The sequence below is a fragment of the Toxotes jaculatrix genome, chromosome 13, assembly GCF_017976425.1.
Source record: "Toxotes jaculatrix isolate fToxJac2 chromosome 13, fToxJac2.pri, whole genome shotgun sequence".
NCBI classification, from domain to species: Eukaryota; Metazoa; Chordata; class Actinopteri; family Toxotidae; genus Toxotes; species Toxotes jaculatrix.
The window spans coordinates 15044979-15068113 of record NC_054406.1 but is presented as its reverse complement, the minus strand read 5'-3'; the positions used below and the strand labels follow the sequence as shown (position 1 = coordinate 15068113).

Here is a 23135-nt window from a genome sequence, read left to right as displayed (position 1 = left end):
ATGAAAGAAAAAGAGGCGCTGATGGGTTTATCTGCCAGCACTGTGGTCAGACCAGGTCTGGATATGTCTGTGTAGGTGGTGTGTGGACAGAACTGGGCGCCAACTTTTCCACTTCAGCCAAACGTCTTCCTTTCAACTATGATGCTTGGATGTATTTACATATACAGATCATGGCTGTTTGTATGTGCAACTCTCTGTAATCACTTCAACAATAGAGATACTGCTTTACAACATATGGAATCAACAGACACTTTTCTGCAGGGAGTTTCTGTAGGTTAAGGCTCAAATCTGTCCCACTCCTTCACTGAATTTTCAGTACCAGCCTTTCCTCCATTAATCTGCTACTTAAATTCTTGTGTTGAAGGTGAAGCTCCCCTTGAGTGCTGGCTAGAGATCAGCATTGATGTTCCCTTAATGAAATTAAGCCAACATTAGACTTGAAAGAAGCAAAACTGACACCATATACAGTCAGAGTCCACAGATAGCTTCACCACATTCCTCATTTCTGTACTTTGATGTTGTCCTTGAACCTTCTGTCGCTAAAACTAACTTTGTCTGTGAGAACATATAAGACTTTCTGAGGTAACTAACAGATCTGAGGCCAGACCCCCCAGAGAGCAGGGTAAAACTCTAAATATACATATGTTGTGTTTCCTGCATTCCTGCATGTTTCATGTTATAGATCTCAGTCATCATGAAATATGCAGGCATAAGCACCAGCCTTATGTCCACTCCCCCAGTTATCCATGAATAAATATGAACATACCCTTTTTTGATGTTGGGCAACACAAACCAAACTTACTCTGTCCGAAGTCTCACATCGGCAGCCTCATTTAACGGCACAAGAGCAGCACCTCTGCTCAATATGTATTATTTAGCAGAGTTAACTATTCTCATTTTTGAGGCATGGGGGTGTGTAAAGAAACAATGATAAAATAAAATCATTTTAAAATCAGAAAAAGTTAACACAACTATAATTTTTATTAAATGGAACTGTGATCAGATTTACAAAGTAAAATAACGTGACAAATTTTGTAACAAATTATATCTTTGTTTTGCTTAATTTGTTCCTTTAAATGAATAATATCTGACCTTAAATTTCTCAAATCAAATACGCATGGAAGAACAGGACCTTCGTTTTTTTTCCGTTTTTTTTCTTGAATAAATAACAGTTTCAGCTTTTGCATCATTTCTACATGAGGCCCCAGATCAGGCCCCAATCAGTAGATAAGAGCCGCCTCTCCTCCTTTTCTCTCTAATTTTACTTACGCTGTATCCAGGCAAACCCGGTTTCCCCGGTAGCCCGTCGTTTCCGGGGATGCCCTGAAAGAAGGAACTGAGGTTGAACTTCTCTGTTGCCAATCAAGGGCTAGCCACTCCCATCTCCACCAATGCTCAAGGCAGAGTCAAAGCGTCAGGGTCAAAATGGTCAAATCTGTACCCTCTCCTGCCATGTCTTATGAAACTTTAAAAATCTCTAAATCTGATTGTATTTAGAAATATAAATACAAAAAAATCCAAAATATTTGCATTCAATACTATTTTGCATTCAGCAAATATTACAAATGCCCCCTTGTCAAAGACATGACCTCTTCCGTTTAGTTACCATCACCACATATAGTCTTTCTTACTCCTTTGACTCCTGTAGCAGAGCAACACTTTATTTGAAGGTCTGCTTGCACTACAAACTTCACAGATTCATCAAACATGTACCTTGGATAAAACAATGCATCAATTTTTTTAAACTTTCAAATTTAAAACCAGACCTCCAAATAACTGTTCATGTCTTCACAGACATTCCTGAAGCTTGCTCAGTTGCTTCCCACGTGGGTTAAAGCTTGAAGCACCAAATTAGTTAGTGCATTTTTTTCATTTGATCCTAATTATCTTTGCCTACTTTAAAATCAGCTCCTGTGCACACACATTGTATAGAATGTCAGTCCATTTCCTACATGCATGTCATGGACCCCTGAAGATGCAAAGCATGTCAAAGCCTTGTTCATGTACCCCAGATGCCCAAGCTGGAAGCCTGTTTCATAAGTAGCGTGTTCAATTCAGGCTGATGGACCAGCTGCTGAATTGAACTGAAGAGAGCCCCCACCCCCCCGCCCACCATCCCACTAACTTCTTTCTGTTACCTGAGGCCCTTGGATTCCAGTAACACCCTGAGGCCCAGGTGGGCCAGGGGGGCCAGGAGGTCCTGGTGGGCCCTGAAACATACAAACACATGATCACAAATGGCACCACACAAATGAAGAGCTCTGTGATTTTTTTAAAACAAACTTTGCAAGGTAAGGTGATAAATAAAGCTTTCAAACAAAGCCTGAGTTATCAGGCAGGACTGGTGGCTGACAGATCAGACCTGAGGCCCGGGCTGCCACATGTTCATTGGAGTTCCTGGAGTTCCTGGAGCTCCCTGGAAGGCAAAAGCAGTCAAAATCAGAGCAGCGCCGATTCTTTCACGAACAGAATACACAGAAGGTGCACAGTGTGAAGTTAAGAATAATAAAAGAAATGTCAAAACACAGAGAGATGCAGAGGGGAAATAACCAAGTATAAGCATAAGTTTTTCACAATATGCCTCCTGGGGTGGGGAGTCATAATAAAACCTTGAGTTGCAATTAAAAAAATCAATTTGTATTCAGACCACTGCTGTGAGGCAACAGTTCTGTAGATTAAACCAACTGTATGTTTACATATTTTTTTTTCCAGTGTGTATGTGTCCAAGTGTGTACTCACAGGCCCGCCTATGTTCGGGTGCACTGGCATTATGCAGTTGCACTCTCCAGGTTCACCCTGAAATATACATCAAAGAAAAGACCCATAAAAAAGCTAACACGAAACTCTTTGCACAATTTTAAGCAAAGGCTGCAAAACTGAGTCCTCATTCAACATTAAAACTACTCTTGGCACTATAAGAAAGTCAGAAATCTTAGCTTTCAGGACTCTTTTGTTCAGTTGCGCGAAACCTTGAAATCTTATCCATCAAAAAGACCATCGTAACTGCGGGGGTGGAATGCTGTGAATGTCTTTTATAGCACTTTATGAACATCATGCGCTGAATTACATGAAATTGTCCCTGAAGCCTCAATGTAGAGCAAGAAAACAATGAATGTATGGTACTATGATGCAAAAAAAAGGTGTAATTCATTTAAAACCTGTAACAAGAGGAGCCCACATAATATCTACAATTACACACCTGCTCTCACTGCTTTCCTCTAACATGCAAATCGGGTTTTTACAGTATATATGAGCTCTCCCAGAATACCCGGAGCTCCGAAGGTTCTCTAATTGTTGCCTATTTTGCTCATTTTCTCAACTTCTTTCTTTTTTTAAACTTTATTCTTCCTTTTAACTCAGCCTTCACAAAGGCTCCTGTCCCACATCATACACCCCTCCCGACCCTTAAGCACTGCCTCCACCACTTCTTCATCTCTCCCACCCTCTCATTGACAGTCTGGACTGGTGGCTCTGATGAATGCGGTAATTAATAGTCTCACACACACTCTCTCTTAAGGCCCTGAAACTCCTCTTGTCTGCCAGCAACAGTACACTTGTCACCTCCGTTGCTACTCTATCTGTACCCCGAGGCCGGTGTGTGCATCTGTGTGCCAGCACGTGTGTGTGTGTGCGTGAGGCGAAGGAGGGGCTGTTAACCATCTCTTGTGATTACCATCTGTTCCACCCCCTTATATTCAACCCCCTCCAGATTCCTTCATCCAAACAAAACGGTAGACTTACCTTGTCCCCCTTAGCTCCGTCAAGTCCCTGCAAGAGAAGAGACAGCACAAATGCGCACACACACACACACACACACACACACACACACACACACACACACACACACACACACACACACACACACACACACACACACACACACACACACACACACACACACACACACACACACACACACACACACACACACACACACACACAAACACCTAGTTACTCTTGCTTTGTTGTTCCAGAAGAAAGCCCACAGGGCAATGAGATGAGTGTAGATCAGGGGACAGAGAATGAGATGGGAGTAGACATTGCCTCTATTATGGATTGAGGCAGACATCCTTGGTTACAAATGATGCCTAAGTCAAAGACAAAGAAGCTCAAAGAAAATTAAAACTCTGAACTGACACTAACACAGAGGCAACAACTCAAGTTTGCTACTTAAATTTCTCTAACATCTCCTTAAACTGCCGATGCACTTGTACGAAAACATGCAAATGGAATACACACTTTAGACAATAAAGGAACAAGACAACTCACAGGTCTGCCATCAGCTCCTGGTAGTCCTTTAGAGCCAGGGGCTCCATCTTTACCCTGTGGGTCAAAGAGTAAATAGGAAAGTGTTTGACAGTGTAAGAGCATGACATCATTTGCACATGCAAAAAGATGCATTTATGTCCTACTGGGGGCCCTGCTACTCCAATGCCCATTGGCCCCTGTGGCCCTGGAAGCCCGACACCTCCTCTTGAGCCCTATGAACAAGAAACACCTACTGTGTAAGTCTGAAAGTTTCACTGCATCAAACAGAAAGGGGGTTCATTAGATTGCATATTGCAACCATAGGCTGATTTTCCACAACTCCATTTTATGCTACCTTTTCTCCTGCAGGGCCAATAGGGCCAGGCGATCCTCTGGCTCCAGGAGGTCCCTGTACAAAACACAAATTTAGACCAAATTACAAATAAGTAGTGTTACACTGTAGGACTTTGGAAATATGAGTTAAACTTACAGCAAGTCCTGGCAGCCCTCTTGGTCCCTCTTCACCCTATGACATGAATGAAAAAGACAAAACAAAAAAGGAGGTTTAGATGGTTTGGGGAGGAAACAAAGAGTGGAGTTTGCAGTGAGGATGTTTTACAGTGGACTAGCAAAGAAGGAGTGGTTCCCCCAAGTCAAGATTCCAGGGTGAATCAAAGGATCTGAGAGAGGATTACTTTTGGATGGTTATTTACAGCCTTGTGACTTTATTGTTAGATCTGGGAGGCAGGAAAACTGATATCATAGGAGAATATGGTGTTCATTAGTGAGATCACAGCTGGGCTGCATCCATCAAGGAGCTGTGTGTCTTTTGTCTATGCCAGAGCTGCATAAACAGTCAGCATTTCAACTCCTTTATTGACCCAGATGTGTTTTTTTAAAGACATGTCAGCCTTACTTGAGGTCCTGGAAGGCCAACTCCTGCAACTCCAGCATCTCCCTACAGGGGGCACACAACAAATTAGAATCTAACACTGAGACATGAATAGACACAGTCCTCCACAGGTATTTATAAACATGATAATATAATAGATGGACATTCATACCTTGCTTCCTTTGGGACCAGCAGGCCCCTGCACACCTGGTAAGCCTGGTTTTCCCTGGGAAAAAAATTGACATGATCATCAGCAACTCTCAAAGTATAGAGAGCCAGAAGTAAATGAATAAATAAATAAATACACAATTCTCCTCACATTTTTGCCAGGCTTCCCTTCTCCTGGGGGACCAGGGTCTCCTCTCTCTCCTTTGAGGCCTGGAACAGCTACACCATCACCCACTGTAGTGCCCAGAGAAGGACAGCTGGTACAGGCATCACCCTGGCAAAATAAAACACATTTTGGAACAATTTAACTCCCATTTAGCCAGCGAGTGTTCATTTTTAACCACTGGAAACCATCATTGGTCCAAACGTGTGACCAGTGGTATCTAAGGTATCACCTGAATTTAGGCCTCCGCAGTGGATGGACCCAACTAGACTTCTATCAGATATGGTCTCTGGAAAGGGATTAGGATTGTGCAGCAAACATGATTGCTACTTTTTACACTGCCACTAATTAAAAAAAAAACAGAGACAAGATGCAAATGAAAGCAAAGATGGTCTGTACCTTCTCTCCCTTCAAGCCCATTAGTCCATCCCGACCAGGCTCTCCAGGCAGTCCTGGGGCTCCAGGAGCTCCATCCAGCCCATTATCTCCTTGGAGTCCTTGTTCACCCTGGTAAAATTGAAATACAGTGGAAAAAAAAAGCCAGACAATTACCTCTATGCCACAATGCTAACATAAAAACTACCTGATGGAGTTTTTGTAATAGGGACCAATGCTTTCCAAGTCGGTTTCTGTTTTGTTTGTATTGTTTGCATCAGCGATACAATACACAACCCTGCTGTTGATTTCATGGTATGAACCTTACAGACAATTGGTGGCAGTAACAAATATGCAAACAAACAAAAAGCAAGCTATCGAGCAAACGTGGATGTAAACAATGTATGATTTAAAACTGCTTACTCGATTGAGCAAGCAATATTGGCCTGGTTGACAACGCATCACCGAAGCCAATATAACTGGCTGACCTGAGCTTATGTGTTATATGTTTACAAAAAATATTAGTTGATATATCTTTATCAGATGTATATAACTCTACAATGGATAATAATGTCAGCCTCAGTAATCCAGTAACTGTCTGATTCCCAAGCATGAACTCCATTTCTATGAAAACACTTCAAAGTAATTTAAGAAACCCTTTGTTGACACCAAATTTATTTCCCAGTTTTTTTTTTGTTGTTAGATAAAGTGATGCAAAATTTCTAAAATGGACACACTTGGTGAAATAAAGTGGACTCACTGAGCTCCCTTGAAAATTACCCATATGAGTAATTTTCCTGTGGACATCCTTGGTCCCAGTAGATGTCAGATTAGTTAAGAAAGTCTAACTGTCACTAAAGGGCACCAGCGACTCCAAACAGTGTCATTCCTCCAGGTTATCCAGTGGGTTATGTAAAACAGAGACTGTGAGAGACTTTAACAGGAAATTTACCTTTTCTCCTTTTGTACCAGCAAGACCTGGCGGGCCCTGTGTAGAAAGTGATATACAGTATAAATACACACAGTTATGTGCACACAAGTGCGGGCATACACACACATAGACACACACCGCTACACTCTGTGTGCCACACACATGTGCAGTCACCTGCAAGTACAGTGCAAGCCTCTTCCCATTCAGGTAAAATAACTATTGACATAAAGCTAACCACAGAGGCACAGACCATGTAATTGGGAGGGCTGACAGAAGCCAGCAGAGATTCATTACACTTAGTCATAATTCTGCGGTGAGAGGCGAATCCCTGCATATCCTATTTGTACAACAATCATCATCAGTTGATTTGCCCTTAGGGTGAAATCTTTCAGCATCTAAAACTTTTCACTCATCCGGATGCTGATTAATCTGCTTTGTTGTGGCAACAAAATAGGACTGAAAGAAGCTACATTGGTTTTGTGGAATTTGTATAATGTGATTTCTAACTCACTAATTGTGATGAATACAGATAATTCAGTAATGGATGTAATGGTGTATACTGTGTAGGTCTTTAGATCTTTATTTGCTCTTGGGCAGACTGAATGAACTGTCCCATGTTCATTCAGTCCAGATGTACTGTTTAAATCAGGGTTTACATAGCAAATGAACCGTAATGAGTATAATAAAGAATGAAAGCCCAATAACATACTGTAATATGTAATAACATAATGCACAATAAAACAAATGTTGACAATGTATTCAGTATATGACTTAAACCATTCAGTAGGATCAGACATAAAGTTAATAATGTAATAAACTTCAACAGAAAGTGAGTTATCAGTGCAAAATAAGAATCACAAACATAAGAACCTAAATACTGTCATGTTCGTTTAAGCAGTTGAATCGTCTTTGTGGTTCTTTTGCTCCTGAGTTTAGGGGCAACATGCTGCCCTCTATAGGAAGGACCAAGAAGGTCTGGTGAGACCCAGACCTTTTCTCACCAGACAGTTCGTACTGTCTTTTTCTCTGTGCTTTCAATGATGCAAACAATCTAAGAAAAATCAAGTTCCTCATTTCAAAAAGCTGTCTGTGTACTTCAGGATTAATTGAAATTCCAAGATATTCTTATGATAACTATCTTTTCCTTAAAGACCAATTGTACCTGTTTGCCATCAGCTCCGAGACCTGGAGGTCCAGGTGGCCCAGGAGGGCCCTGTTCGCCTGGCTTGCCTCTTGTTCCCTCAAGCATTTTGATACCGGAGGGTCCACTTCCTACCTCGGATGGCTGGCACAGACCACACTCGCCCTAGAAAAGGGCAGGAAGACAGGAAGGTCAGTTTGCTTGACAACCAAAGCAAAAGGATGCAAAAAGCAAAACATATGTTTGCGCTTACCTTCGCACCCTTTGGACCGGGAGGACCAAGACCGGGCAGGCCTTGCTGTCCCTGTCAACGATAAATATAATATTAAAGTAACATAGAATGAGAAGGAATATGCACATATAGGCGGTTTTCATTAAACAAAAGTAATGCATGGAAAATGTTCAACATCTCCAGAAGGAAGGTGCTGCTCCTCAAAAAAACAGAACAACCTTGACTACAAAAAGAACAAAACTGTACTTTTCTTACTTCGAAAACACTGAGGAAAAAAGCTAGAGTCCAGGTGTCAAGTCCAACATTGCACTCTGTGCACTATTCTCCTACCTTTGCGCCTTTCTGTCCATCCTTGCCACTGGGTCCCCGTGGTCCAGGTTTTCCCTGTCATATGGACACATTTCTTTTCACAACATCACTGAATCAGGATGTGAAGTGAGAAATCCTATTTCAAAGAACTGAATCTGAACTTACCGGCTTACCATCAGCTCCTTTGCTGCCTGCAATACCCTGCAGACAAGAAGGAAAAAAAAAACATCACTTCAGTTTCTGAATTTCACAAATTGATAAAAAAGGATGCGTCTTTTAAATTGGTAATTCAAATTTCATAGTAAGCTGCACCCTACAGGCACCCATGTCAAATGATTTGGGTTTTTCACTACCTAAGCTTTTCACTAATAAGTTCCCCGCTGAGTAAAATCCCTATGGCAGACAGTTTTGGGCCCTAAAATTAGCACACCGCTGTGATTATCTTCCTCATGAAGTCTATTAAGAACCGCTCCGTAACTTACTGAGTGAATTCCCCTCATGTAAGCCTAGTCTGCTATTGAGGTCACCTACACTCAATCCTGGTTTTTTTTTTTTTGTGTCTTACATTCTCTCCTTTGAGGCCAGGTGATCCTTCCTTTCCTGGCTCCCCCTGTGCAGCAGAAAAAGTGGACGATATATCATTTTGATGAAGGTGCTTATCATTGCTCACACATGCAAGCAAGCACACTGACAAAAGCAAAATCAGAAATAGACAAAAAAGTCAAGCAAAACAGTTACCAGTCTTCTTCTAACTTGTGTGTTATATATCACTGTTTCCTTTCAGCAAGACCAAAGTTCTCCAAGAATAAGGCGATAAGACTGTTATTGTTTTCACCTTGCTTGTGTTTATGAGTATTTCTAAATGCTCTGCTTTTTATTCAGCACTACAATCACATTATTTCTGACTAGAAAAGACTTACTTGCTCTCCTTTCAGTCCAATCCCCGGCTCTCCCTTCTCTCCCTTCAACTGCAAGGTTTGGGTCACACCGGGTATGAGGTTAGGGGGTAACTCTCCAAGAGTGGGGCACACAGAACATGGCTCTCCCTAAAGCACATGGACAGATCAGAGGGGGGGTTAATTTTGTCTCATAAGAATGATCCATATCAGGACTCACAAATGACGTGTCAGTCAAGGAAAAACAAACTAAATTAACAGGGTCACTAATGTTCTGATGTTCCCAGACAGCCACTACTGTCTGTTAACTAATTAGGCTAGTCTATCTAACTGACAGCTAAATAAGGTAGTCCAAACAACAAAATTGTTTAACCTCAGGCTTAATAAAGACACCAAGCTGACCTTTTCTCCTTTGGCGCCACCTGATCCTGGTTCTCCCTGTCAACACATACAAAAACACACAGACATTCAGGACAGCAAATTAGTCCCAGCTCACCCTTACGACCATGTTTGCTTTGAGATGTCGTGTCCTTACATGACGTTGAGAGAATACTGGTGATCGCAATTAGGCAAATGTAAGAATATATCAGCAATGTGTAAATGGGTGGATGGGGTTGGGTGTGTGAACATGTGGGTATAGACATACGGTATATACATAAGGTAGGAATGTGTAGGAATGCAGAGAGTGTGTGTGTGACTGTGTTTTGTGGAGTTCAGTTCAGGTAGCTTGCTTGCATCTGATTTCGGAAAGAAGAGACTTCTGCACTGCTGATGTTAGCATATCTGAATGTGTAGGAATGCAGATGAGTGTGTATAGGTCACGCTTCCACAGAATATGAATGAACCATACGCTGTAAATGAATGAGGGGGAACTCTATACCTTCTGTCCCGGCTTGCCATCTGCACCTTGAGACCCCTGGTAAAGACAGAGGAAGAAAAGAGAAGAGAGGAGTAGGGATGAGCCAGAAGTAAGAGTGTTGTTAGTTCAGCTTTGTTAGAGTAAGGTCGTATATCACTCTCCCTCTCTGCTGCTCTATCCTCTTCCCCTTCTGCTCTAACCAGGTATGACAGATGGATGCTGGCACTATTGGAAATCGTTGCACAGAGAATCTCATAAGGCTCTAGATTTATATTCTTTTCCCCCCATAAATAATTCCCCATTTCACCTGCTGGGGTAAGTGGGAAGATGCAGAATGAAAAGAAAGAGAAACACAATGTGCAGTATGTTGAGGCCTGACTCACCAGAGAGAGAGAGAGAGACACGTTAAGATTACATTACAAAAAAATGACCTTTGCCTTGGAGAATTAAATTTTGACGGCATATCACGCTTGCTCTCCTTGAGCTGCTGCAACACGGTGAGAATTACAAGGGCGACTATAACCCCAAGGTAGAAATAAACGCCATACATTCCCTCAGAATGATAAGAAAAATAAAATATATGCGCTATCAAACAAGTCCTCAAGGTTCAGTCGTCAGCTACAGTTCAGACTGTGTCTACATCTCCCAAATAAAACATGTAACTAGACTGTGAAAATGTTAAACTGAACATTCAGAACAGGTTCAGAATACATTACAATTCGACATTAGGGTCAAACTGTTGTACTTACAGGCAGTCCTCTCTCTCCTGTCCCGGGTAATCCAGGCTCTCCTTTAGGGCCAGGCTTCCCTTGCAGAGCGACTGTGTTGCCCATGTCTGCAGGCAGCACAGGGCACACTTCACACGGGTCTCCCTGAAGTTGAAAACAAGTCAAACTCACAATATGTTGGCAAGAGAGCACACAGATATGCAAATAAAGAGTTTAATGAGAATGTTTACGGTGTATTATACCTTCTCTCCTTTAGACCCTGCTGGTCCTCTTGGTCCCTATGACAACAGCAGAATCCCAGTCAAACACTGATGTGTCAGCTCACAGTTAAAACACTGTCTACTGGAAACTCATGCATATATTACTGAATACCAATCAATGTTTAAAAGAGTCTCTTACTGGATCTCCTGGCAATCCATCTTCTCCTGGAGGTCCTATGTCTCCCTGTTAACACAAATCACTGCAAGTGTCATAAGAATAATGTCACAGCTGCCCTGAAAACCACCCTCAAAAAAGCATTTTTTGTTTTTAACTTGCTTAACACTGTATGTTGTTTTGGATTTTGCTCGCCTAGGGATGGCAAGAATTTCTGAATCCACAGAAGATCATGCAGTTATGATGTTAATATAACTTGCACGATAAGGAGTAGCCCCATTCCATTCCAATAATATGCTATTGTTAGTTAATAGTATTAACTACATAAAAGTGGCTACAATTACAGTTACAGTATTTCATATTGCACAGCTGAAATGTCAGTATATAGCAGGGTCACTTTTACACTAAGTACCAGTATTTCAACTGTTAATACATTATTCTAGTTAAGTACCAGTATTTCTACAGTTTATTAAGTACTTTTAGCAAAAAATTAAAACAATACAAACTATTTAAACTGGTTATTCAATACTTTTTGCTAGGTTGGTTAACTATTCAACCATTCAGTTGGCTGATGGCAGAAACTCTCTGACTTTTTGCTTTTGGATAATTAACAATTCCAACCATTTATTCCTCACTTTTAGCTGACAATTTTAAGTGCTCCTTTATGACTTTTAGCTGCTGCTATCTCAACCACCTATGTACACTCTTACCTAAAAATTTCAACGTTTGTCTTTTTGCTAGCTATTTCAGCTGCTCACGTGCTAACTAGTTTTCAATCACTCTAAATTGCAACATGTGGTGTTAACGTGTTAGAGCTGACTCATTAACATCACCAGTTTGTCTGTTTGTATTCCTCCTTAACTTAATATGTGAAAATATTTTTTAAATTCAAATTCTTGTTTTTTGAGTTAGTTCCATGCAGTCCCTGTCAACTGCAAAAGTACCCCTTAGGGTACAGATTAACCTTGGCTGTCATTAGCCTTTCTCATGCCATGCCAGGAAATAGGCCAAAAGGGCAAACCTACCTTGTCTCCTTTTGCACCACCCGGTGGACCTGGAGGGCCCTGACAAGAAAAACAAAGTACAGGACTCTTTTCAAATGACTTTCTTAAGATGCTTTTAGGCTTTTGACAAGGATAATGAAAGCTGCAAGGAAGGAGTCCTGCCAAGTCCTGTCCTGGACTTCTGAGAGCATTATCAAATAAAACTACTTTTGGTCAAACTCAGACCATCTCTAAGGGGAATGTGAGGACATAAAGATAATGAAAGGACACCATCCAAGAATGCGCATATATATATATATATATATATATATATATATATATATATATATATATATATATATATATATATATATATATATATATATAGAGAGAGAGAGAGAGAGAGAGAGAGAGAGAGAGAGAGACTTTTTTTGTCTTTCAGGCATCTTTAATTTAAAAAAAAGCACACTTACTGGTGGGCCGGGCTTTACAGCTCCTGCCGGGCCTGGAGGTCCTGGCTTCCCAGGCTCCCCAGCCAACCCTTCAGGACCCACCATACCTGGGGTACCCTGGAAAACAAGTTCAACACAGATCTATTAAACTGAACTGAACGTGTGTGACAGACTGGTTGATGGTAGAAACTCTCTGACTTAATGCATACAGACCTTCTGTCCCTTGGGGCCAACTACACAGATGGACCCTGCTCGACCCTGGGAAATGGTGACAGACAGAGAGGAAACTGACAGCATCAGTATGGGTCAGTGACATCATCAGTGTCAGACCAGAATGATTGCGCAAGCTGTGCAGAAAACCTCAAATCTCAAACGTCTTCATAAATTGTCAACGACACTTGTTGATTCCCCTTATTTGTTTGTCATTTTCCAATTGGAAATAGAAAGAGGGAGAATTGCAGAGTCTGTAAGATGTATTATCTTCAGTGGTGCATATGCAATATTTTCTGCCTGCCCGATTCAAGTCACATCAACAAGCACATTCATATTCACAATGTCAGATGGATGGGAGGCTTAAGAAAATCTATTCTCCACCAAATCCATCTGTCCACGACAAGCACTTAGCGTGGTGAACAGCTAAATGTGAGTGCGTCTGATGCCGAAAACCAGGGGAATATCTCAGAGCGCACACACACGTTGTAATTTGTTCCTCAAAACTTTTCATGCGTCTACAGGATCACTACGCTGAACAGGGAAGATTAAAAGGTTTAAGTCTTCCTGAATAGGCGCCTGCCTGTGTGAAAGACGAACAGCACAGTCAATGAGGCAGCATTGATTGTGCAAGCTTTGTTGCTCTAGCCTAATCTAACAGGCATTAACAGGCCGACTTAACGCCATGGGAGAGAGGAGGGGGGAGAACAGATATCAATGGGAGTCCGAGCTTAAAGAGTAATACCATATAAGTTTACTGAATATCCGCTCTTAGCCTTATGATAAAAGTGTCGGTGTAAGCGGATGTGTGTGTGTGTTGATGCATTGGTGAGTTTGTGAGAGTTCACTTTAGCATTTGTTGTAGTGAAAACATATATTCAAAGCTAACTGTGTAACTGTAACTTACCCTTGCCTGAAATAAACAAATTTCAGTGATTCAAATGACAGAAACTCAGTAAGACAAAATAAAAGAGAGCAAAAGAAAAAAAAAACTAAAGAGAAAACACCTACGTCCTTCCCTGGAGTGCCTGTGAGACCCTGTGGACCGACCTCTCCCTTCTGACCTTTTTCTCCCTAGACAGGGCCCAAGAAAAAAGGTGAGAAACAGAGAGAAGCGGACCCAGAGAGAGAGAAAGAGAGAGGAACGTGAATATAATACAGGGTTAGGAATTAATTAGATGATCATTAGAAGGTCATATCTTCATTATTCATCACCAAAAGTTTCTTAAACCTTTCACCTTGTACCCAGCTGCTTCGCCCCAGTTGCCGGGCGTCGCCTGTGGAGAGAAGGAATGGAGACAAGGTCCAGATCAATGACCTGGCTCTAAAGAGACATCATACACACACCACTGGAGCACAGGAAACAACACAGTGACCAGTCAGCAACCCAGGACTACCAGGAGGACCCATATGCTCCACTCGCACACACACAGACACACACACAACCTGGGAAACAGACATGCATTTATATTATGCCTACAATAATCTGTGGTACATACAGATTCATATACAAGAGTCAGATGCATCAAACATAGATACAGAGACACGTGAAGTCACAAAGACATCCATGCACTCACAATGACTCCCCAGTAAAAAACACACACAAAGGAAAGGACACACTCATTCCCACTGCATAATTAATAGTGAGACTGGATGTTTTGAATTAAGATCAAACTAAACAGCTGAAGGGTTAGCAGGGTTGGGAGGCAGCGGGATGCGGTGCAGTAACCCATGGCAGAAGACTGGCACTCACCAGCTCGCCTTTCTCTCCCTTCTGCCCCTTGGGTCCCTCTGTGCACTGAGGTTAGAGACACTTGGTTGGCATGTATTATCACAGACCACTTTTTGGCAAAAAACTTCAGGCTCATACTGCGTTGAATGCCAAATAATGAGACAATGCTTTTCTGCAAAACAAGGCACGGTGCGAGAGTGAGGAGCAATAGGAAAGTTACTTACTGGACCTGAATGGGTGCCAGAACAGTCATCACCCTAAGATGGAGAGAGGCAGAACAGAAGAATAATGGCTTGTGGGTGAGGAACAGAATAAAAGTGAGTACTGAAGAATGCATATCAGTGGTGGATTGGTCCACAGCCAGCATCAGTCTGTACTGGACTACAGCAGCATCAAACCGTGTGAGTCTGTGTCTGACTGTGTGTGTATAATGCTAGGTATTAGTGCTCAGTGCTAGGCATGTCTGGGCACATGCGAAGACATCATACATTCCGTTGATATTAGTCTTATCACACACACACACACACACACACACACACACACACACACACACACACACACACACACACACAGTCATGCACAGATTTGTGTGTCTGTAAATATATTCTGTACATGTGCTTCATACTCACCCGGTCACCTTTTTCCCCTTTCAGCCCAAGAGGGTTTACTACCTGCAACACACACAAACCCACAGTTACACATTCTGCAGTGTTACACTTCTGTCATTTTCTAATGGAAAGAAGTGAAAGTAAAGATCAATGATCCTTACATTTTCTTCCCTACTCAGGAATAAACAACCAGCACACTACAGACAGACACAGAAAAAGAAAGAATTATTATTATTCTGTGTTTAATATTCACTGAAAAAGTTGTGTGTCTGAATCAAAGGAAGTTTATGAAGAAGTAAATGTCTTGTAGTTTCTGTAGGCACCAGGTGGTGGCACTGTTACACAAAACCAAACTGTGCTGAATCCCTGTGCGCCTACAGTGTGTGTTAAAATGGATGAAAGGTGGGCAAGTGGGCACACACACACACACACACACACACACACACACACACACACACACACACACACACACACACACACACACACACACACACACACATCTCCCATGGGAGATGGAGATCAATAGGAATGTCTGATTCCCACAGCACAGGAGTGGGTAGACCAGCTGCTCCTCACAGGAGGGCACACACACACACACACACACACACACCAAATAAGGATAACCATTATAAATAACTGAGGCATTTTTAGCAGAAGCGAGTAATTAAAGTCGAATCCCCCACCCGGTGTTTCTGGGAGCCTTGCTTTCACACACCAGGAAGCTTGCATATATTGAAGCTGCGACTATGAGCTTGCAGAGACGACGACAGAGGGCGAGTAACAGCACAGAGACCACGTGTAACCCCCCCCTTACGAGCTACATATCTATCAATGGCTGGCTCGAGCAGCTGCAATGACGAGTCATTGTTTCCGAGCTCGTCTCTAGGCTGAGTCAACTCCTCCTATAGCTCCACTTAACCGCAGAAGCCTTGCTTTTGTTGTTCATCTTGTAAGTGCATTGTGAAATGGCACTAAAATATCACTGTAATTAGGTAGGCCCACTTTGCTGTCATTATTACTCTCAATTAATTAAGATTAATTCAATCTTTTGCCATCAAAAACACTGGTTAGGTTATTTACATTTATTATTTATTATTATTATTATTATTATTTACATTTTGTTTTGGTTGTATTTAGTAGTACATCGATGTACTTTGTTTTTCACAATAAAATGCTTTCGTGCACAGATAACTTGTAGCAATAAGTTAAGGTCTCATATATGTAAGATCTCTTTATGCATATTAAATCCCTGTCTTACATGAGCTTGGGTTTTGGCAGTGCAATGCATAAACTCCAGAGAATGAAACATGCTGGTGCAAATGTTCATTTCAAAGTTTTATCAGTTTAATACAGTCCATTTGGTTTTAGCATTCGTATCTTAAAACTGCATTAATTTCTTATTTTTGAGCCACTTGGGGGCAGCGTAACAAGCTGTAAGTTCTTTAGCTTCTAAATGTTCTGCTATGTTAATCAGCTAGTCACTAAATGTTTGAACACCCTGCAGAGGTAAGGGACATTGTTTGGTGTTAGAAATACTGAATAGTGCAGCTTTAAGTTTATCAGTTTTTCTAATTGGCATCCCACTAAAAGTTTCAAATTTTGGCACAAGTATCCTAGTTAGTAGTGTCAGAATTAAGTACTGAACATCCAAATACTGTAAGTAGGCTCACTTTTTTCCATCCAACGCTCCAAAACACAGGCTCTTATTCTACATTATGCATGCCAACACCTATGCTCATTTATTTGCTTAAGCATCTCAAAAGACAGGCTGAAATTCTGGCGCCAACATCCTGTCAGCGAGGCTTGCTTTTTGGTATTAAACATCCCGCTGGGCTCAATTTTTGGCATTGTCTTTCTATTTGCCAGGTCTTGACAGAACAAGGGCAAGACCTGGCAAACACTAATGAAAATCTAATTTCAGCATAAACATAAATTCACAATCTCATGGGTTGTAATTCTCAAAATCAGTGTAGAATTGATGCCACTTTCTCAAATGCAAGAAAACTTTTTGTGATGCATGATCTAATGGCAAAGGAAGGAAGGAAGCAGACGCTGGGATTTTATTTTTGGAATAGCCTTTTGTGCTAATAGAGTCCCGCTGATTGGTGGAGCTGAGCCTTTTGACTCACAGAACCAAAAAGCCACTGATGTAGCCGGAACAAACTATAGAGAAATAGCTGAAGCAGCATGACCTGAACACTGTGATGAAAATTGATTTCTGACTGAGCTTTAGGATTGTGCAGCAGAAGCCAAATCTACCCCTTATTCAGATCATTTATTACCATAATATTAATACATGGGCCTGCCTTTGCATAATTGTCAGTATTGGTGTTGCAGTGCATAATATCAGATTGAATTATCAATGGAGTCCTATGGGTATTATGCTTTACTGTGCCAAAAAATAAAAAAATAAAAAAAATAAAATGTCGCTTGTGTAATTTGACCAAATTAAATTCATGGCACAGAAGAAAAAGTCACTCTTTGTTCTTTGCAAGTGTATGCCCCCAGTGGAAGGGTAAGCTGAATGCTCCAACCCAGGTAATAACCTACATTGAGGAAGTCAGGGGATGCAGCCAGCTGCATTAGTAAGCACACACAGGAGCAACATAATGAAGCGTCTGGAGTTTTGTATTCTATTTGTGAACAGAACATGCCTATTGCAGGTGAATGACAAAATTAATAGGCAGCAGCAACTCCCAACTGAGACTCAGCGCATAATGAGGTGTAAATCAGCCCTCAGTCAGTCAGCAGGCTGGGTACGTATGTGGGAGGGAGGAAGAAATAGAGATAGACTATTTCTTTTTCCAACTCAATGCACAACACAAACACAACATAAAGGTGCACATACATGCTCATGTGTTATATGTGTGTGTATATATGCTTGCTAATCCTGGACTCTACTACAGGATGCACTGGGTTGAAAGAAGTGAAAGCAATGGACTGGTCGCCAGTTCATTCACACTGGAAACTAGAGTCTGGAGAACATGGAAACTTCACTTTCTAAGCCCAGGACTTTCGTGCTTTGAAACAACTTTTGTGGTCCAACTTACTGTGCCGTCCCACAAGTCCCATTAGAAATTCAATACTGTAAAATCAAATGTGTGGGTGTGAATTGTGAGGCTTACTTTCTCCGCCACATCCTTAGATGCAAAAATCCCCTGTGGTAGAAAGAAAAAAGAGAAGAACAAAGAAAAGTGAGAGACAGAAAGAAAATGTCATTTGTTTTTTTCATATCATATCTGAACATGACCTCAATATTACTTCCACTTTTGGCTTCACATTGGTCCACAACTGGTTTCTGTCTATGTTTAGACACTAATACTGACAGTTTCATGGCCAAGACTGTCTCAGCTAATATTAAGAGAAGCTGAATCCAATAGCTTTGAAGGACATTCACAGAAATATTATTTAGGCTGGTTTTATACATGTTGGCAGCACTGTAACCCACTTCTTGTTTCAGTCCTACTTCTTGCTCACAAAATTAATCTACTTTTTTGAAAAACTCAAGCCTTTGAGCATATACTTCTCATTGCCAGTCAGCGGCAGTTCTGTGGCAGTTCATAGTAATCGAGTTTCTTAGAGATGTACCCCGAAATGGCACAAATTGCATCTGTCTCCATAATATCAATGTCATATGACATCTTTAGTATGGGGAAGCTGTTGTTTTCCTGTTGCATGTGCTGTGCATCCTTTTAAACCTTGTTGCCATTACAATTCATTGCATCAGATACACAAAGAACGGAGAAATGCAGGCCATCGTGTTTTCACACGCAGGTCATTAACAGTAATTCTTTATTCTAAGTGAAAAACATAGATGAAAGGGGATGAGTAGAGAAGGGAAGAGAAGTGTTATACCTCATGAGCCCGGAGGCAAGTGAAGAGATGGACCCAGCTGTGCACAGAGTTACAAATCAGAGAGGAAAAGAGTCAACAGCAAAAAAGATGGAGGAAGGATTGGAAAGCTGAACGGAAACAATTTGTTCAAGTTTACGTCTGGTGTTGGACTTCATCATAAAAAGTCAAGTAGAAACACACTGCAACAAGACACAAAGAATTCTTTGCGCCTTCTGAGAACAAGATGACCTTTCAGTTGAGAGCTGGGTTGAAAGCAAGAGAGAAAAAAAAGAGGTTTACAGTGTTGAAAGATAAGAAACAGTGTGGGTGAGATTTGTCACACCTCAGGAAGGCAGCAACTGCTGTGACCCAAACATGGACACGAGCACTGGTACACACACACACACGCACACCTCTGCAACGAACCTGATTCTACTAGTGGTTGCAAAGACAGGTTGTTTAACCTTACCAAAACATGGGGTTTAACACTGTATGCCAGGTAAAACAAATAAAACTCCTGAAATTCACCAACGTGCTGCTGTGCAACCAAACTTCATTCAAGCTAACAGAACTTCATTTTTAAATTCTAGTGGAGATCCCAAAGTTTCCACAGATACCATTTGTGTCAGGCTGAATTTTGGGAAAATGTGTAGAAAATGATGAACTAGGCATCTAGAATAATTCAGTTAGATGAAATGGTGCAAACATAAATAACATCTTAGCTGACTCTTGGGTTGAGTATTTCACTCAGCTGTATGCATCACATAGCTTCAATGAAGAGTTGGAACGAGATGAGACAGAATATAAATGTGATACAGTCAGACTGTGGAATGAGTGATTTCTTCCAAACAGAGCAACAGTTCAAAAATTTTGGGAAATAATGTTCATTTGCTTTCTCACTGAGTGTTAGATGAGAAGAAGACTGATGCCACTATCAGTCTGTCTGTTAAATATGAGGCCACAGCCAGCAGCCGGTCAGCTTAGCTTAGACTGGAAGTGGGGAAACAGCTGGCCTGGCACTGTCTAAAGGTAACACAATTCAACAAACCACACTTCTACAGATAACTAATGAACACACATCTCATTTGTGTAATTGCAAGGCAACCAGCCTCCAAGAGACTCCAAGAGGTTACTGTATCCAGCCAACAGAAAGACTGACACATAACCCTCCATATAACCACAACCTGTTTTACCTCAAACAGAGCCAGGCTAACTATTTCCCCATTTCAAGTCTTTGTGCTAAGCTGACTGTAGGCAACAGCCTCCTATTCACAATACAGACACAACAGTGTTATTGATTGGGGGTAAATAATGAAAAACTGTATTTCCCAAAATTTCAAACTGTTGCTTTAGAAGAGTACGCCACCAATTTAGCATTGCACTCCTATAAAACCCTCGGATTTAAGATGGACCCTTAAAAAAAAAAAAAAAAAAAATCAATATTGATGCAACAGCACCAGACATTCTGCCTTCTTCCTTGCAATCTTCTTCTTTCCTTGTCAAAACCTGCTGCCGACATTGCCCATAATGCAACATGTCCGCCGACAGTTCAGTTGTAGATTCGGGTGTGATAGTAGTGGCAAATATAGCCTAAAGCTGCTTTGGCCTCAAGCAGAGACGAAGAGCAGGATACAAAGGTCTGGTAAACTCATGTATTTTCAATGCCACACCAACAGATTTTGTTCATTTTCAGACTTTTAGTCTTCAGTCCCAATCGACGCTGATTAAAGTGACATCACCTAAGGCAGTGTCAGACTTTGTGCACTTCTCCTTGTAGCCACAAAAGACTTTATAAAACTTTTTTTTTCACATATTCAGTAGCACTCCCCAAGACCTGTAAACTGACTTTCATGTGTAAATTGTATGTTCCACTTCAAGGCTAATTAAGGGGAAAAAATGGGGAAACTATGTTGCAGAGAGGAATAGCAGAGGAAAAGAAGAATATTGCTTTGAATATTGCTCAGAACTGGTGCGTCAATAACTGACCCCAATTTACCCCGTGCTCACTCTATAACCCACATTGCTCTACAGCCCACATTGGCCATAATGCAACAGTGTACATCACTCTTTTGATATAAAGCAGACCTGATATGCCACATACACTGAGCTTAATGCACTGTCACTCAGGCAGGCTACGGCTCAGTAACATCTGGCCTGCAATTCTGGATTTCATCATTGTTTTAATGTATACAACACAGAGGTAATATAGAAAGTCGTCAAATTACTCTGTGCACGTATGTTCATGTATGTGCAAGTGTGTGTGTAAAAGAAAGAAACAGAGAAAGAGGGTCAAATGGGTAGAAAACTGTGAAATGAGGACCAGCTGCATTCATGTTCAGTTACACATGTGCGGTATAGTAAGAACAGAGAAGCTGGTGATGTTACAAGGCCTAAAACATGATTCCATATGACACCAAACATCTTAAAACCCATATTAAAACAGTCAGTCTGCAGTAACTGATAGCACAGGAGGAGGAGGAGAGAGAGAGAGAGAGAGAGAGAGAGAGAGAGAGAGAGAGAGAGAGAGAGAGAGAGAGAGTGACAGGTGAGAAAGAAAGAAACACAGAGAAGAAGGCATTCCTGAGTTATTGTAACTGTGCCTGGCTGGAACCATCTATGGGATTGATTACTGTGTCCTGAAGTCTGCCAGAGCTCTAAGTTAACACCAGCACTCCACAAGAGAAACAATAGGCCCTAATGAATAGATAATTGGATATAGGTCCCATTAATATGAATGATGAAACACGCCAGTGTGGAAACAAAAATAAATTGCCTTTACGTTATACTGGAAGAACTTCATGTATCAGGCGGCACTGAAGCAACCATAAAAAAAACACCATGGAAATTTGTGGAAAAACTGCTCCCATGTGTTGCATAAGGTTCTATTTGTCAAGCACTCGATACTGGACACTTTGAATGATTGCTACCAGCAGACTGAACTGAAGTGAAGTCATATAAAACTCTTAAACTCAGAAGTGCTAAAGACTGCAGCAGCATAGGAAACATGTTTTCCACAGCAGAGTATCAAGGGTGAACAACAACTTATACCAACATTTGGGATAAATCAGACAACTCAAACTGTCTCAAAAACAAAACAGTTTGAAGCCAATTGTGCGTCTGTTCCTGTGTGTGTTATGTCTGTGCCTGATGGAAGGCATGTGTTGTGATAATTCATGATGGCAGAGACAATATGTGAAACATGCAATGCACACACATACATTTTTTTACTGTTTTTAAGCTGTAAGAAAGAAGAAATTTACTCCTTTGTGTTCATGTGTTGGTGGGTCTGTCATTTACCTGATTAAATGTGTTTTCCAACAGGTCATTCTCAGCAGCGCGACGGCTCTTGGGAGCATCAGGAGGGCACTGCAAGCATGCGACAGACAGATAATTTAAGACAGGGTAAACGACCACCTTGGTGATTTCCAACCTGAATCCTATGATTCTGCTCTGGGCAGGATGTGACAATTTGACAAAAAAAAACCCTCCTCTGCATTTTGTCCCTTGTTGCTGGTTGACCTAACTTGTCATGTGGCAGACCGCAGGGGACTGAACTCGAGAACAGAAGTAAAATACTTACCTTATATTTTGACATAGATATTGTATATGCTAATATTTGTGCTGCGTAATCACTCCACAGAAAGCAGAGGCATTCAAATATTCATAAAAAAATAAAGTTTATTGGGTTTGATGTGGGAACATTGGTAAATCAGTCTGCAATTATCTATTAACGAGTAATAAGTGTAAGAATGAGTGACTCAGTTTCTGCTGTCCACAGCTGCTTTATACTGTATGAAAAGCTTCGCCTTCAGTTCATTAAATCTCTGAAGCCATCTGAAGGCAGCAGGACACATACTCTGATAAATCTGCAGCCTCTGACTTGAGAGGTGCGACTCCAGAGTGCAGAGCCATTATGAACGGCTGTCTACTGTGTTTATCTTCATTAAATCAGGTGCAAATGACACCAGGTTGCAATAATGTAATCTCATACAATACTAC

General features: G+C 41.3%; 1 protein-coding gene across 3 annotated transcripts in view; it reads right to left on the bottom strand.

The window, feature by feature from the left end:
- Positions 1–23135, bottom strand: part of col16a1 (collagen, type XVI, alpha 1) — a 61307-nt gene that overhangs the window by 14124 nt on the left and 24048 nt on the right. Inside the window, exons 8-43 of one of the 3 annotated variants that reach the window (XM_041053127.1) lie at positions 22434–22502; positions 18428–18460; positions 15464–15499; positions 15324–15365; positions 14919–14951; positions 14716–14760; positions 14201–14239; positions 13974–14036; positions 12966–13010; positions 12774–12869; positions 12343–12381; positions 11342–11386; positions 11185–11220; positions 10964–11086; positions 10236–10271; positions 9758–9793; positions 9380–9505; positions 9025–9069; positions 8625–8660; positions 8481–8534; positions 8172–8222; positions 7940–8083; positions 6799–6834; positions 5871–5978; positions 5460–5582; positions 5313–5366; positions 5165–5206; positions 4739–4774; positions 4604–4657; positions 4413–4481; positions 4270–4323; positions 3742–3768; positions 2740–2796; positions 2363–2416; positions 2139–2210; positions 1270–1323 (exon numbers count right to left, since the gene is read on the bottom strand). In XM_041053127.1, the coding sequence (XP_040909061.1) occupies positions 1270–1323; positions 2139–2210; positions 2363–2416; positions 2740–2796; positions 3742–3768; positions 4270–4323; positions 4413–4481; positions 4604–4657; positions 4739–4774; positions 5165–5206; positions 5313–5366; positions 5460–5582; positions 5871–5978; positions 6799–6834; positions 7940–8083; positions 8172–8222; positions 8481–8534; positions 8625–8660; positions 9025–9069; positions 9380–9505; positions 9758–9793; positions 10236–10271; positions 10964–11086; positions 11185–11220; positions 11342–11386; positions 12343–12381; positions 12774–12869; positions 12966–13010; positions 13974–14036; positions 14201–14239; positions 14716–14760; positions 14919–14951; positions 15324–15365; positions 15464–15499; positions 18428–18460; positions 22434–22502 (2112 nt within the window). The remainder of the gene's footprint in view (positions 1–1269; positions 1324–2138; positions 2211–2362; positions 2417–2739; positions 2797–3741; positions 3769–4269; positions 4324–4412; positions 4482–4603; positions 4658–4738; positions 4775–5164; positions 5207–5312; positions 5367–5459; positions 5583–5870; positions 5979–6798; positions 6835–7939; positions 8084–8171; positions 8223–8480; positions 8535–8624; positions 8661–9024; positions 9070–9379; positions 9506–9757; positions 9794–10235; positions 10272–10963; positions 11087–11184; positions 11221–11341; positions 11387–12342; positions 12382–12773; positions 12870–12965; positions 13011–13973; positions 14037–14200; positions 14240–14715; positions 14761–14918; positions 14952–15323; positions 15366–15463; positions 15500–18427; positions 18461–22433; positions 22503–23135) is intronic. The other 2 variants (XM_041053129.1, XM_041053128.1) reach the window with 2 other exon arrangements.